Genomic DNA, 14,515 nt, shown 5'->3' with positions numbered 1-14,515 from the left:
TATTATTTATATTTTAATTGTATGGATAATTCGCATAAATAATTTTTTTACTTAAACCTTTCGCCATCGACATCGAACGGTTTAAACAAGAAACCCGAAAAAATTGCGACTTGACAAAAACAAGTAAGAATTTAAAAAAAAAAAAAAAAACGCGAGGGGGAGCGAAAGTTACGTGGTTACGTCAGTCATTCAATTTTCGTTTGGTTCGCGCGTCCGGGGTCGACGTCATCGGCCGTCACGTGAACGGTTGAGCTCGTGTAGGAAGTCGACGCAGGCGCCGTAGCGTTTTCAACGTTACTCGATGCACGTGACGTGATGTGGCAAAGCGCCGTTTGGACTGGGAGTAGGAAATATTCGATACGTTAGTCGTGCTTTCTATCGGAATTGTGTAATGGCATCCGAGGTGATATGTTGTTGAGGGTGGTCGTGTTGTGGCGAAGGCTGGTCCAGGCTCTGTCGTCTAATTCTGTTCTTCGAGTGTTGTCGTCCAATAAAGCGGGAGACGACGTTCCCTACCATGACGAAGCCGTCGAGGAAGAGGAAAACCCCGAATTGTAAGTTGTATCGTAACGAAATTAGGTTATTGCGAAGCTTTATTGACGTTTGGCGAAACCAGACTCTAACCTAATTTAATGTGGCGTTAATTAAACAAAAGCGATAGTTGCCGCGGTGTTAACTTTATGGCGCCAAATTGTCACGAATTTACCCGCGAACTACCTCGTGTTTTGCGCCATCTGCTATCATTTACGCCCTTTAGAAGACTTAATTCGGAGGCATAAAACGAATTGGGTCGTTATCCTAAATTCTTAATTTACTTACGTGATATATATTTAACGGTATACCCTTCCAGGTTACCTTTATATAGGGCTAAACTTTGTTTTTAGGTTGTCGTAACACCTCGAAGATGCCCCGAATTCGTTTAAATGTTTCTTCCCATTGTTTAATGTTTGAATGAGGAGTGTGACGTGTGTAGTGTGACGTCACGCCGCGTGTAATGTTCTTTTCATTCTTTAATGGGTACGGGAGTAAGCGCGTGCCCAAATATGTCGATTGTTTTAAGTGGAGCGTGTTCGATTTTCTTTATAATTATATTCATAAAAAGCTGCCCGGAGAGAGGAAGAGAGAGGATACGATAATGAATGTTGTGAAATTTCACGTGACGAATGTCATATGACGGGATGCCGTCGAGTGCACTCTACGATAAATAATAATGCTTTATCTGTATGCAACATTTACCTAGACAAAATATAAGATTGCTTTGTCAAGGTTCTTTTTATACGTATAATCGTCTGTTAATATTTATGTATCTTATTCTATAAGTAGACTGTTTTGTTTTGGCTCTTACAAAATTCGATTTTTGTTTTTGTTTGGTGTTCGGTATTTTTGCAGCTTTTAAACTTGTGACGAATGTTTATTCCTAAAACTTATCTCGTATTATCTGCCGGAATGTAGTCTCTTGTTTAAAATTTAATGCGAAACCCACGATTTTGGTCGAATTAATTTTTTCCGGTGTAAACCTTGCATTTGAAAATCCAAACTTTAAATTTTAGAGGAATTTATAATCGCCCGCCGAACCGGACGTTCGAATTCGTTCGTCGGCTTCGTATTCGGTTACTCGAGACCGGGCGGAAACTGCGTCCGTGCGAAACTATTAATTTGCGGCGTCGATTTCCGTTCTGCTTCCGTCGGACTCGCGCGGCGGAGTTCGCCTCGACGATCGGCCGAGGACCTCCCTACGAAAATGCGACGAGAGCGTGTTTGTAATTTGTTTTTACCGCGTGCTTCTAAAATGCTAATTATCTCGATTTCTTTTATTTTTGATCTACTTGCGGCAGATTGTGCGACGTAACTTTGGCATCGGCAGATAGCTCGGAACCGTTCGGTTAAATATAAGTTTTTAAATATAAATGGGGGGTTTTTATCGTTACTTGCGGTTTCGACAAACGCAAGAGTTTGTTACGCAAAATTATGCAAAAAAATTGCATTAATATGAGACATAGTAAACATAACCTAATTACAATTTAAACTTTTAAAACACTCGTAATATCATTTATTCGTACGTGTCAAATAGCAGTTCTTAATATAAGACATTTTTTAACGAAATTACTGTATTAATAGCATCTGATACTATTAATAAAAAGTTATTTGATAGAAAGGTTACCATGGTTATTGCATAAGGAATTTTGTCTTGGTCACTGTTGAAAGTAGATCAAGTAAATAAATATATATTGAGATATTTATAACTTTTCAGATAAATTTTACCCATTAATTTATTATTATAGATTAAGTTATTGCTTTATCTTTTAATATTTACTAATTACAATTTCATTAATAATTTTAATTAATTTTATTTTATCCAGTCTTTCCATGTATTAATGCTAGTTTTACTAATTCAATAATAAATTCTTAATGCATATTTTCACGTTAAAAAGTAATCGTTACACAATATAAATTTTTATATTTGCTTATTAATATTCAAACGAAAGAAATTAAAATAAATTTTGATTACGAAATTGATCAAATTTGCAAACAGAAATTTAATGAAATTTTTATCGGAAAAGACCCCGAGATAAAAATTTAAATGATAAGGAAATTGCGATAAGTATTTAATGTTAGATATCGTGTGATAAAAATATTAATAATTCAAACTTGCATAATAAATACCAAACCATTACTTAGAAATTTTCTCATTTATTAGAAATATTTAATATAATTTTAATTTCATTTAATCACACACTATAAATATTCTTGTATAAGTTTTAAAAGTTTATTAGTTTAATAAAGCTCCTACGTAATAATTTGTTGATTTAAAATATACGTCGAGAAATTTTTGGAGATTTTAAATTAGGGTTTTTTTTATTTTCTAGTAATTTCAATTTCTTAGTGCAATATTTTAAAATGTAATAAAAGACACTCATTCGATACGTATGCACGTACGTACGGTACGTTTAGTTTGTTATTTCGACCTCGAGTAATAAAAACATTGCACAAAACTAATGTTAGTAACGACGATTGTTATTATTTCATTTGTAGTTTTTATGAAAGACAACTGCTAAAATCTTTATATTACTTCTAAATAAAAATACTAAGAAATAAAAACAATGTTAGATTGGAAGTTGGAAATGTGATATTCTGATACAAATCATAAACATCTTTATTATACTTCCATTAACCTTATTATTTAAAAAAAAAAAAAAATAGACTGACTGATGGTGTGTTTTATACAGCAAAGATCTTCTATAAATAAAGATCGCCATTATTAGGATTTAGCAATATCTGTCTTCGAGAAATCAGATATATTATCTGCTATTTGGTTAGATTGTATTAATATTTATAATTTCTAGCAAGTAATTTTTACTACTGCTGCTATTACTATTAACAGACCAAGAATGTGTAAAAATTCTGTCTATATCTTATTATAGAAAGCTCAGATATAGATATATGTTTGGAGCATATTGTAAAAATTAGAAATTAAATTTAAAGATATCTTTTTGAATTATCATCTGATTATTTAGTCTGTTTTTGATGAAAAATTATTCTGTAATTCAATAATTTATTGCTTGTTGTCATTGTAATTTCTTAATTCGTTTGTATAGTAATTGCTAATAATTGCTAATTTGTCGGTTTTTTTGCCGGTGCAATTCGCTATACGATTCACATTTACGTGATCTACGATAAACAAAACTTGAACGTGGTTTTGTTTTTTTATTGCGGAATAAAGATAAAATTAGTCATTTCAGATTAAGATTAAAAATAAGGATGGATGGAAAAATAAACTGTTAGATATTGGTAGATTTGTTATTCAAAGATTATAAGATGCAGTGTGTTCTTCAATAAAATTTTAAAAGGAGTAAATGGATGTCATAAATATTGAAATTAGTGATGTAACGAATATTCGGTTACTACCCGGTATTCGGCCGAATACCAAATACTTAAATCGCTATTCAGCCGAATACCGAATACCTAAAAACAGGAGTAAGAAATAACAAAAACACAGTAAATTAATCATTTTAGTAACTTTTATTAATGCTGAACATTAAACTATAATTATTAAAGTTAATAAGAAATAGCATCTAACGCTAGTATTAAATTATTTCGTAATTAAATAATAATATAACCTTTATCTAGCCCGATATCTTATGGCATTGATGGCGTGTAGGTTAGAATGTATCGGGCATTAATGTTATTGTTTAGTTAATTATGTTATATTCGTATTCGCGTATATATTAATATTTATACGATATATTTGAACTGTTCCACAACTGGAGAGAAACTAGACCATATTATGTCACCACAAAAGTATATCCTTAGGGTACTATTCAGTTTACAAATATGTAGTGTAAATAAAATTTTAGTGTTTAATTAAAGAGTTAAAATGATCGATTGCAAATAAACTAACTTATAAGTTATAACTTACATCTAAATACCAACAACTGCCGAATCATAGCGGGCTATTTACGGCTATTACATAAATTATAAACCAATTTGGCACTAGAGGTAGATGTTAGGCTCCATCTCATATTAACTTTAATAATTATAATTTAATTAATTAATTTAAACAATTTAGATCTAATGGAGGAAAAAATCGTAGTGACAGCGGGCCAATAGAGAGCACGGTGTGCAATCTTTGCCATAATGCGGTTTGCGCGCCAATTTTCGTACGTGCGTTAATCGAGCCGAATAGTTTGGCCGAATATTCGGCCATTCGGCAACGCTCCTGGCCGAATATTCGGTATTCGGCCTTGCTCCTAGCCAAATATTCGGTATTCGGCTGAGGCCGAATATACTATTTGTTACATCACTAATTGAAATGTCTTGTCGACGACGATAGTATTTTTAAATATCTGAGTGGAAAATAATACAATAGAATCTAAATAGATTTCATTTTAAGTATTTAGACTTGATTTATCAAAGAAAAAATAAATAGTAATAATTTAGAAATATATATGTTACAAAATATATTAAAAATAGAAGACAAAGTTTTTCTAACTAGCTGTTTTTACAAATAAATTCAGAAATTATGCCAAGTAAAACAAAACGGGAGAATTCTACCGTATAAACAAACCAGTTTTGAATGCAAATTTCGGCTAATAACGATCGTGATTAAAAATTAAGACAAAATATTTTTTGATAAAACGATAAATTTAAAGAAGCCGGAAAAGAAAAAACAGAACGTCGATGTGGAAATAGAAAAGTTTGCAAAACAAGATGTAATCGGTTAAATACGAATGCTAATGAAAATTATCTGAAATTATATATATAATATATACTGAACTATTTCATTTTGAACAAAAGAACAAATAAAGAATAAGGAAACATTTGGAATAGAGAGAACGTTGACGGACGAGAATCGAGAAATGCGACTAAAAAATAAAATTTGTTCGAGTTAAGAGGATCCGAGAACCGAACACTAAAATATTCTGCATAAAAGCACAAGGGGAGGTTTAATGCTACTGGAAATTGAGATGGAAAAATAATTGAAAACTTCAAAAACAAAGTTTTGCAACTGAACTAAATTAACAAATAGAGCAAATTAGAAAGAATTTGTTAAGCATTGTCATGGCTAAGTAATTAATAGAGAGAACAGAAAAGAAAGTTAAAACATATTTTCTGGTTGTGGTTCTACAAGCTTGTTTCATTTTCTTTTTACTTGTAGTTTGTATGGACAATTTCCATTCAGTATGTTTGTTTCAAGAAAGAAAAAAATATTAAATGAATTTTCTTTGTTTTTGAAGTCAAAAAAAATTTTGAATAGAAATTTGGAAATTGCTACCTTTGTTTAATATTTTTTGAATTAGTGTGTATATATACATATTTATATTTATTTATTTACTTTTCAATTATTTTTTCTCCCAAAACTATAATCTATAAGGCTGAACCATATAATGTACAGTACACTTTATTTTTTAGTATCTGTTTCCAGCAAAATTTCATAGAATTTAATTTTTATATTTTGAACTTTTTGTACGTGGAGAACTGTGAAAGCCCACTTTATATTTAAATATATAAAATTACGTATCCCGACCGACCGACAAATTGATTCGTCGTTGCCCAGAGCAAACCGCCGAACCTAAAGGGGTGAAATTTGTTACACGGGGTACGTCGTGAAAATGCACGCTAAGAAGGGATTTTTGGAAATTTCCAAATTCCTTCCAAATACAAAATTCGATGAAGACTAAACGTAGTTAAAAACAAAAAGTTGCATCTAAAACAGTACAGTAGAAGCCATTCTTCGGGTTAAGCTTCGGTTCTCTCCCTCCACGGGGGAATTTCCAAAAATCTTTTCTTAGTGTGCATTCTCATTGTGTTAAGCCTTTGATTTTTTATCTAGAAATTTCAAGTCTGAATTAGTAATTTGAATCAAAATTGTTATATAGTTAGTAGTTTTTTGAATAAATTTTACTAGGCTAGGTAACCTAACAATAAACCAAATGTATACAGTAAACAACTTTTTTATTCAAATTACTAATGTGCTAAAACAAAATGGAACTAATTGAGTATTTTGTTATTTATGTTCCTTATTAATTAAAATATATTAATTAATTGTAAATAATTATTGTCATATTATTATGTAAAACTTGTAATACTACTATTGTATTTAAAGAAATGTACAGTATATATGAATAATGGATAAATATCTTATGTATCAAAATATATCTGGATTTTATATAAAAAAATCATTTTTTAATTTATTATTTTTTTCATCTTGATAGCAAATTATTAAATTAACGTAGAAGCCATTCTTCAGGTTAATAATATACTTTACTAAATCACACACATCCACAACAACTATACGTATTAAATGGGAGAATAAGAAAAGACTATCCATCAGAATTTACTTGTGTAACTAATTCCAGATGATTATTCTTTTCTATTATTCTTTATAACAATATTCTTTAGTAAAATATATATAAGTATTGTTGATGAATAGTGAATATTTATTGATTCTGATTTGAAGTAATAGCCTTTTGACGATCATATTTGTTTTGGCAATTATAATGTACGATTTTGTAGGTATGTTTAGGGTACTTAGATACAAATGATGGTAAACAGAGTTCGTTAATTAATTTTGATAATTTATTATTGATTGTGACCTAGCCGATTCGATCGTTAGTGTATAACCGTATTGCCAATTGGTCTCTGAATTGTTAAATATTTCACTTGAAATTCCAAATGTTTGAAGTAGATTATTAAACTTATATTGCCATAAGTTTTTATTAAAACTTGAGTCGTTAATTTGATTTAGCATACTTTGATGTAAAAATTTTAAATTATCGTCATTGGTATTTTTTAATCTGTGGTAAAACCTGATTAATCTCTTCAGAAAAAAAAAGGAAATAACTGATATCTGTTTGTTTCAGCTCTTGTTGCATAACCTGGCACTGATCTTTCAATTTTAAACAATTTTCGTAAATAAGTAATATGAAATTTTTCCAAGTCGTATAGCAAATCAAGTGCCCATATTGGGCTCGCATAGAAAATTGGAGGGATTACTAACGTATTAAATATTTTCATCTGTAGTTTTAAATTCATAATTTTTAGTGTTGAACATAAATAGATAGCATTGTCAATAAGTAAATTAATTTTAGTAGTAAGAATGGCTTCAGATCCATTAGGTTACCTACCAGGCTCATTTGCTAGTTAAATATAAATTGGAAAAGTTTTTTAAAAAAATTCTTTATATATTAATTAAATAATTAATATTTATTATATAGAACTTCTTCAAGATAGTTAAAATCTTCAAGAAGTTTTTAAAACGTATAATGGGAGGATTTCGAAAAATTTCTTAGTGTATGTTCTCGTGACGTTCCCTAACTGTGTACCAAATTTCAACTTTCACTTTCTAACTGTTTGGGCTCTGCACTTGGGTTCGTAATGATAATGATGATGATATCTCCATTATATTATAAGATACACATAATTAAATTTAATTGTATGTATTTGAGTTATTTTTAATTAATTTTCATACTTAGGTTCTCTGGCTCTTCAACTTCGTTGTGATGTCTTCTACCTTGGACTGCAGCTTCTTCCTCAATTTTTCCAATTTGCTGTTAATTATGTGTGTGGATAATTAAAATATGCATATGTATGTATCAATAATACATACATATGCATATATGTTATAAATAAATATTTTGAGATTTGTCTAATCATTGTTTTCCTTTTAAAATAGTGGATTAGATAAATTTTTAGAAAACTTATTAAAATAAGTAATGCAGAAAAGTTTTAGCAGTTTTTCATAGTATCAAATATTGATAAGCAATAACTGTAAAAATTGAATAAATAAAATAATAAGATAAATATTTTTTCTTAACTAGGTTCACTCAGAAATATAATTTGCTCACAATTTATTATCATAATAAATTTAAAATTTTATTTTATTATTATTATTAAATATATAAATTATATTATTATATTATATTATAATCTTTTTAGCAATCGCTATTCATTATTGTATTAGATTTCGGTTGAGATTAATAAAAGAACTATACTATTTTAGTTGGAAATCCCCTCCCTTCAACAGCGACAAGCAAGTAAGAGTTATCTTATTTCAAGAGACCGATTCGAATGGAAGAAAAATATTGTTCGATTCGAAATCGTTGAGGGATAAGGAAAATAAGGAGATTAATTCCGTTTCTTCGAAGAGAAAGAAAAGGTCTCATTCTTCGTGTAGTTTAGAAAATGTAAATAAAGAAGTCGAAAAACCAAAAAGGAATTCATTAAAAATATCCAATGATGAAGTAAGTATAAATTTTAAGTATTACTTGTTAAAGAAGGGATGGGCAACATTTTTCTACGTAAGGGCTGCATTTTAAAACTTTTGAACCGACGCGGGCCGCATGCGAGAGAAGAGAGAAAAAAATGCCGGTAAATCGCAATTATTTATTCATATATATTTATAAATTAGCATATGTATACTTAATTTAGCTTCTGGAACTGATGTAAATGTAATATATCACAAATATTTGGTAAAATATACGTCGCTGTTAGTTTTAAATTAGTTTCGACGTGTCTGTTACCCGGTTTCTTGTTTTAATTTTTACTAAATTCATCGCGGAAAAACTGTTCACATACATGAGTTGTAGAAAATAATGTTTAAATTTTTGCTGCATACTTCCTTAAGCTGGGAAATTAATATATTTATTCGTATTTTATGCGACCCGGGCCGCAAAAAGTATTAATGCAGGCCGGGGGCCGCCAGTTGCCCATCCCTGTGTTAAAGGATACAAAATCTTTTTCATATTAATAAATTAAAAAATAAAAGTATCTGCATATGGTAACAAAAAAGCATTTATAAAGCAAACTGATCAGCCAAATTACTGAAAGCGAATTTAACATTATGCAAGAATTTAAATTTTTTTAAATTTACAGTTAACATGATATAATGCTTAATGGGTATTTAAGGCATTTATATTGAAAACAGTTCCAAAACAATAATTAAATTATAATTTTTTTACATTCTTTTAATCAACTTCTGACTAAATTTGGCTTTGTTGTGTGTACTAGACCCTTGAAACTATCTGAAAATTCAAAATTTAAATTTCTTGCAGTTAACGTGAAATAAGTATGCCGAGATTATGCCGAAAGTATTGACGCGGCATTTTTTCCAAAAATTTGTAAGTGACGAATGAAAATGCAAATGTTTCTTCTTCATAACATAGAAACTGATATTTATTTATATATAGATTAATCAGTATCAGCTGATGATATTGTTGCAGTCTCATGTGATCACACTATCATAATAGCATCATGTGATATTAAATAAGAATGTTGTATCAGTTTTAATATTGTTTGTAATAATAGTGTAATATCTGTATATTAAGTTTATTTTTGATTTGCTGGCCAAGAAAATGATTTAAAGTAGCTAAAATAATTATTTCGAGTTGTACAATAAAAACCCAAATTTAATTTTTAATGAACAATATGAAATATTGTATTGTTCTTTCTTGAAAATAAACAAACATATTAATTATTAGTAATGTAATTTAAACAAATTTGATTGAATTAAATTTATAAAACCTAAATTAAAAGAAGTAAAAACAATTTGAACTCTGAAGATTTTATATTAATTAAATTAGAAAAATGTTTACTTTGTTTGTCATTTAAAATATTTTTAAAACTTTGAAAATTTTCAATTTCAATAATCCATAAATTACATAGAACAATTTTAATTTTATTTTACAAACTTTAAATTTAAAAAATATAGAAATGTTCTCAACTTTAATACAAACTTCTTATTGTTAAATCTAATTTGCCTGTCAATTTTTATGAAAATTGGAGGATATTGGTTATTGAAAACTCTATAAAGGTAGTCTGAATGCTCTGTTAATTTTCTGTTTGACATGGAATTATATAAACACGAGTTATATAATCGTATAATTTTATATTCATATATATAATTCCATGTCGTTAGATTTATTAAAGAACACGACACGGTATTCTGCATAGGAAACTTTTCAATAAATGTATTAATAGTGACTCGACAACTTTTATTTTATGAAACTGAATTAATTGTATTCGTAATCTATTATACTTGTAATGCAAAGAAAAGTATGGAATTAAATAAGATTTAAATTTAATTTAGATGTTTTAGTAGGGAGTTCTAAGCTTTATATGAAAATTTTAAATGTTTTATGTCATTGTAACAAGATCATAATGTAAATTTTATTCAATTGCACTCATTGTGATAAAAATTAGTGTACCAAGGAGGAGTCGTTGGAATAGAATACAATAAGTGTAATGGTAATACGGTCGAGTTTGCATAAGTCGACATCTCAAGGGGAAGTGGAAATGTATCGAGTTATCCAATATGATGACTAAAACGAAGTTGAAAAAAAACCACAAAACTACAATTAGGCAAATACAGTAGTACTTTATACAGTACATGCAACGTATCTCTCTGACCATCCATCACTGGCACTGAAGTTGGTTTCTACTCCAAGTACCTCAGCGATTTCCATCGCTTTTTGTTTTGGTATTGGCCCCGAAATGGGAAGATTCGATGAATGAATTTGCTTTAGCCAACGTACCAATGCATCTTCGACATCTTTGTACGGCGACTTCCTCTGGCGTTTTGAGACAGCCACAACGAAGACCTAAGAAAAAGTTTCTTAATTTCCTTTTTTCTTTCTTCAGAATTTCCACCAATGTTGTTCTTGGAAGGTTTTTTTTTTGTTTTGCAAATTCCACCTGCAAAGTTTTATTACATTCAAATTCAGATACAAGTTTGTATTTTTTCTTCAGCATAAGCATTGTTAGCTTTCGGATACTCATTTCTAACAAATGTGAAATGCGTGCTACAAATAACTCATGAATGAAAGGTGAGAAAATGCAAGATTGGATTCTTCTGTGATGTTGATATAGATTGCATATTTTATTTCTGTTTATCTGTTACCTTAATATTTTATGTATTTTTATATATAAAATAGTATTTTTATTAATATGTATATATTAATAAATAAGTTGACTCCCCTCCTGAATGAAAATGACACAACTTACAGTTTACACCACACAGCTTACTGTGCAGTGTGAACTCATTTTTTTCAAGAGGGGAGTTGACATATCAGACATCTAAACGAGTGTGGAACAGAAAAAGTATGTCGATTTATCCAGTGGTGATGAGTTAAATGGTGTCGAGTAAACCAGAGTTTTTTTTAACATTAATGCCTATGTAAGTCGGCCAGGACCACAGAAAACTGACTACTTAACCGATGGTGTCTAGTTATACCTATGATGACTTATGCAGACTCGACTGTATAAGTAAGTGGTTACAAAATGAAAGCAAAAGGATCATTTATTGCTGGAAAACCCACAAATGAAAGGAAGTTCTAGTATCCTGTTGGGCCATCTCTAGTGTAAATATGTGATGTGATATGGAGGTATATGGGTGCCATATGGTGTTCTGTGGCATCTGGGTCTACAGTTGCTGCAAGCGGTCCTCTAGTCCAGCCAAACTCTTAGGTTGTCCAACTTGGCATTCCAGATGATCCCAGACATGTTCGATCGATGACAAATCAGGGGACCGGACAGACCAGGGAAGTATAGCAATATGACAGAGACAGTCTTGTGACACCCTTGCTGTGTGTGGTCAAGCATTGTCCTGTTGGAAAATGGCTTTTTGGAACCCTGCCACGAGAGGCAACACGTGTGGATGCACAATGTCACTAACATATCTCTGGGTTGTCATGGTCCCTTGGATCACTACTTGAGTTGACTGGCTGTTGTATGTGATGGCACTCCAGACCATCACGCCAGTTGTAGGTGCGGTGTGCCTCCAAAAAGGAGACCAGTCCAAAAAGACAGGATTGAGGCATTTACTATGGGGCTTCCATACACGAACATGGCTGTTGTCAGTGCCCAAACTGAATCTGGATTCGTTGCTGTAGATCATTGGTCTCAAATGGGGTACACGTACTCCAGGGGTATGCAAAGTGATATTTGGGAGTATGCCAAGTTTCCCTTCAAAATACTGTATGTGTGTCCTTTCTTCAGTTTGTCTAATCTTAGTCATCCTCTCAAAGAAGTAGGCTCGCAATCACTTGCGATCATACACGAAAAAAATTCAAATTGGAAGTAGTGGGAAATTTAGCAGGAATTATATATTTACAGTAGAAATGTAGCAAATTTTATTATATTATACGGGGTACAACTTATAATTAATTTCATCCTAGGGAACATGATCAAAAAGTTTGGAGATCACTGCTCTAGACGACCCAGTTCCATTCTGTTGTGGTTCAATCACGCTCAAACACCACTCCAAATGGAGGTAATGGTGGGTGGGAGCAATGGCAGCATACGTAATGGCCGCCGTGATATCAAATGTTCCTCACCCAGACACCTCAAAATGGTACAAACATACATGTGGACCTGTACTGATGGTTCCATCTGTGTTCTAGATGGCAGACAATGATATAGTCAGTCGTGTGTGTGCTTGTCGGAGGAGTAACAGTCTTCTTAGGCTAGTGGTTCGTCGTGGGCCTCTCGAGCCTGGGTGCCATGTGTGCAAGCTCTCTCTAGTCTTTGGTGAGATAACCATCCAGCTTCTTTCAACCAATGATCTTTCCCCCTCTCAAATTCAGTTAGTTGTTCATATGGTCTTCAATTATGATGTAAAGGCATCTAATTGTGATATAGCATCCCTCTGCAACAGGTAAACTACAGACAGAATGCCTCTGTGTACTTTTTTTTTTGTTGGCCAAGGGGGATACAATTTAAGGCCCTCTGCTAGCATTATACAAAGAGTCATCACATTATAACTCTAATCATTTCCATATCTGCTTGAGACTTATTTCTGCATCAAGTTTCACAGCAATATGACAACTCTTTCTTGGTGAACTAATTTTTTATGGCAATGAGGGTGTTTTGTTTATTTCATGGTTTTGAAATTAAAAATTTATTTTAGTTACAGTATTAGACTGATATTTTATGAAGAAAGGATTTAATAAACTGTGTTTCAATTTATAAAAACAAATATCAAATTATTATTATGAATATTTGTGTACCAGTGTCTGTGAAAATACAAACTTTCTTTTATGCATTTGCATTTGTATAAATGAGTTGATATTTGTCCTTTCTCATTCTGAAATTTCTCATATTAATAGTTCTTTTCCTTTTATCTTTTAGACTGTTAAACATGATATAGATCTTCATATGCTGGAAGAAATGGTTTTTGGTTCTGTGGGTATGACTTACTCTGGAACAACTATGAAGATTCACACAGTCAGGTGAAAAACATTATTCAAATAGATTAGAAATTTATTTAATAAAATTTATTCAAGAAAGACAATTTATATTAATAAATTTTAAGACAAATCTGAAAATACTCACTTTTTTTTTATTGTTTGTTTCTGGAACAGCACTTTGATGGCACTGACATTTTATTGTGGGCTACTTGTACATATTAGAGTGATAAAAATTTATTATAAAATGAAAAATTCTTTTGAAAAACGGGAAAAATATACTTTTAAAATTTAGTCAAGGAATTTTTATCACCGAAGAACAGCTACGTAGCCTACAGATGAAAGGTTGGTGCCAAAAAAGTATTGTTCTGCAGGTAGTCGCCTTTTTATTCAATTTATATTTCCACTGACTTATCTTAAAATTTATTAGATTATGTATTCATTAAATAATTTATAATTTATTATTACTGAACCTTTTTTAAGTCAAATAGTAATAACAAAAAATTTTGAACACAAATTTATTATTTTTACAGGTCACCACCACATTTGATCATTAGTCTTGTATTCCCTGCTCCAGTTCCTAATGAAAATAGAAGTAATAGGTAATTAACTAATAAACATTATGCTTCATAAAAATATTTATAGATTGTTTTTATTGCAAAATGAATTCAGATAAATATTGAATACTTAAATATTCTTAATTTTATTAATAACACAAGCAAAAAGTATAATTAATAAATCAAAAATACCAAATAGGAAAATGTGTAGCCACAAAATGTTTTAGAGCTCAAACTTGAAACAGCACCTGAATCATTAAAAAATTCAAATCTTAAGAT

The 14,515-nt window shown here is 30.6% G+C and overlaps 1 protein-coding gene across 2 annotated transcripts in view; it reads left to right on the top strand.

The window, feature by feature from the left end:
* The first annotated feature begins 281 nt into the window (after positions 1-281).
* LOC136979431 (folliculin-interacting protein 1-like) overlaps positions 282-14,515 on the top strand; it is a 39,001-nt gene continuing 24,767 nt past the window's right edge. Inside the window, exons 1-4 of one of the 2 annotated variants that reach the window (XM_067275413.1) lie at positions 282-554; positions 8,501-8,741; positions 13,624-13,724; positions 14,213-14,281. In XM_067275413.1, coding sequence (XP_067131514.1) covers positions 409-554; positions 8,501-8,741; positions 13,624-13,724; positions 14,213-14,281 — 557 coding nt within the window. In that variant the 5' untranslated portion in view covers positions 282-408. The remainder of the gene's footprint in view (positions 555-8,500; positions 8,742-13,623; positions 13,725-14,212; positions 14,282-14,515) is intronic. The other variant, XM_067275412.1, reaches the window with a different exon arrangement.

Source organism: Centruroides vittatus, unplaced genomic scaffold (assembly GCF_030686945.1).
Source record: "Centruroides vittatus isolate TY-2023 unplaced genomic scaffold, ASM3068694v2 contig_620, whole genome shotgun sequence".
Taxonomy (NCBI): domain Eukaryota; kingdom Metazoa; phylum Arthropoda; class Arachnida; order Scorpiones; family Buthidae; genus Centruroides; species Centruroides vittatus.
Note: the sequence above shows the minus strand (reverse complement) of the source record. Positions and strands in the feature narration are given on the sequence as shown.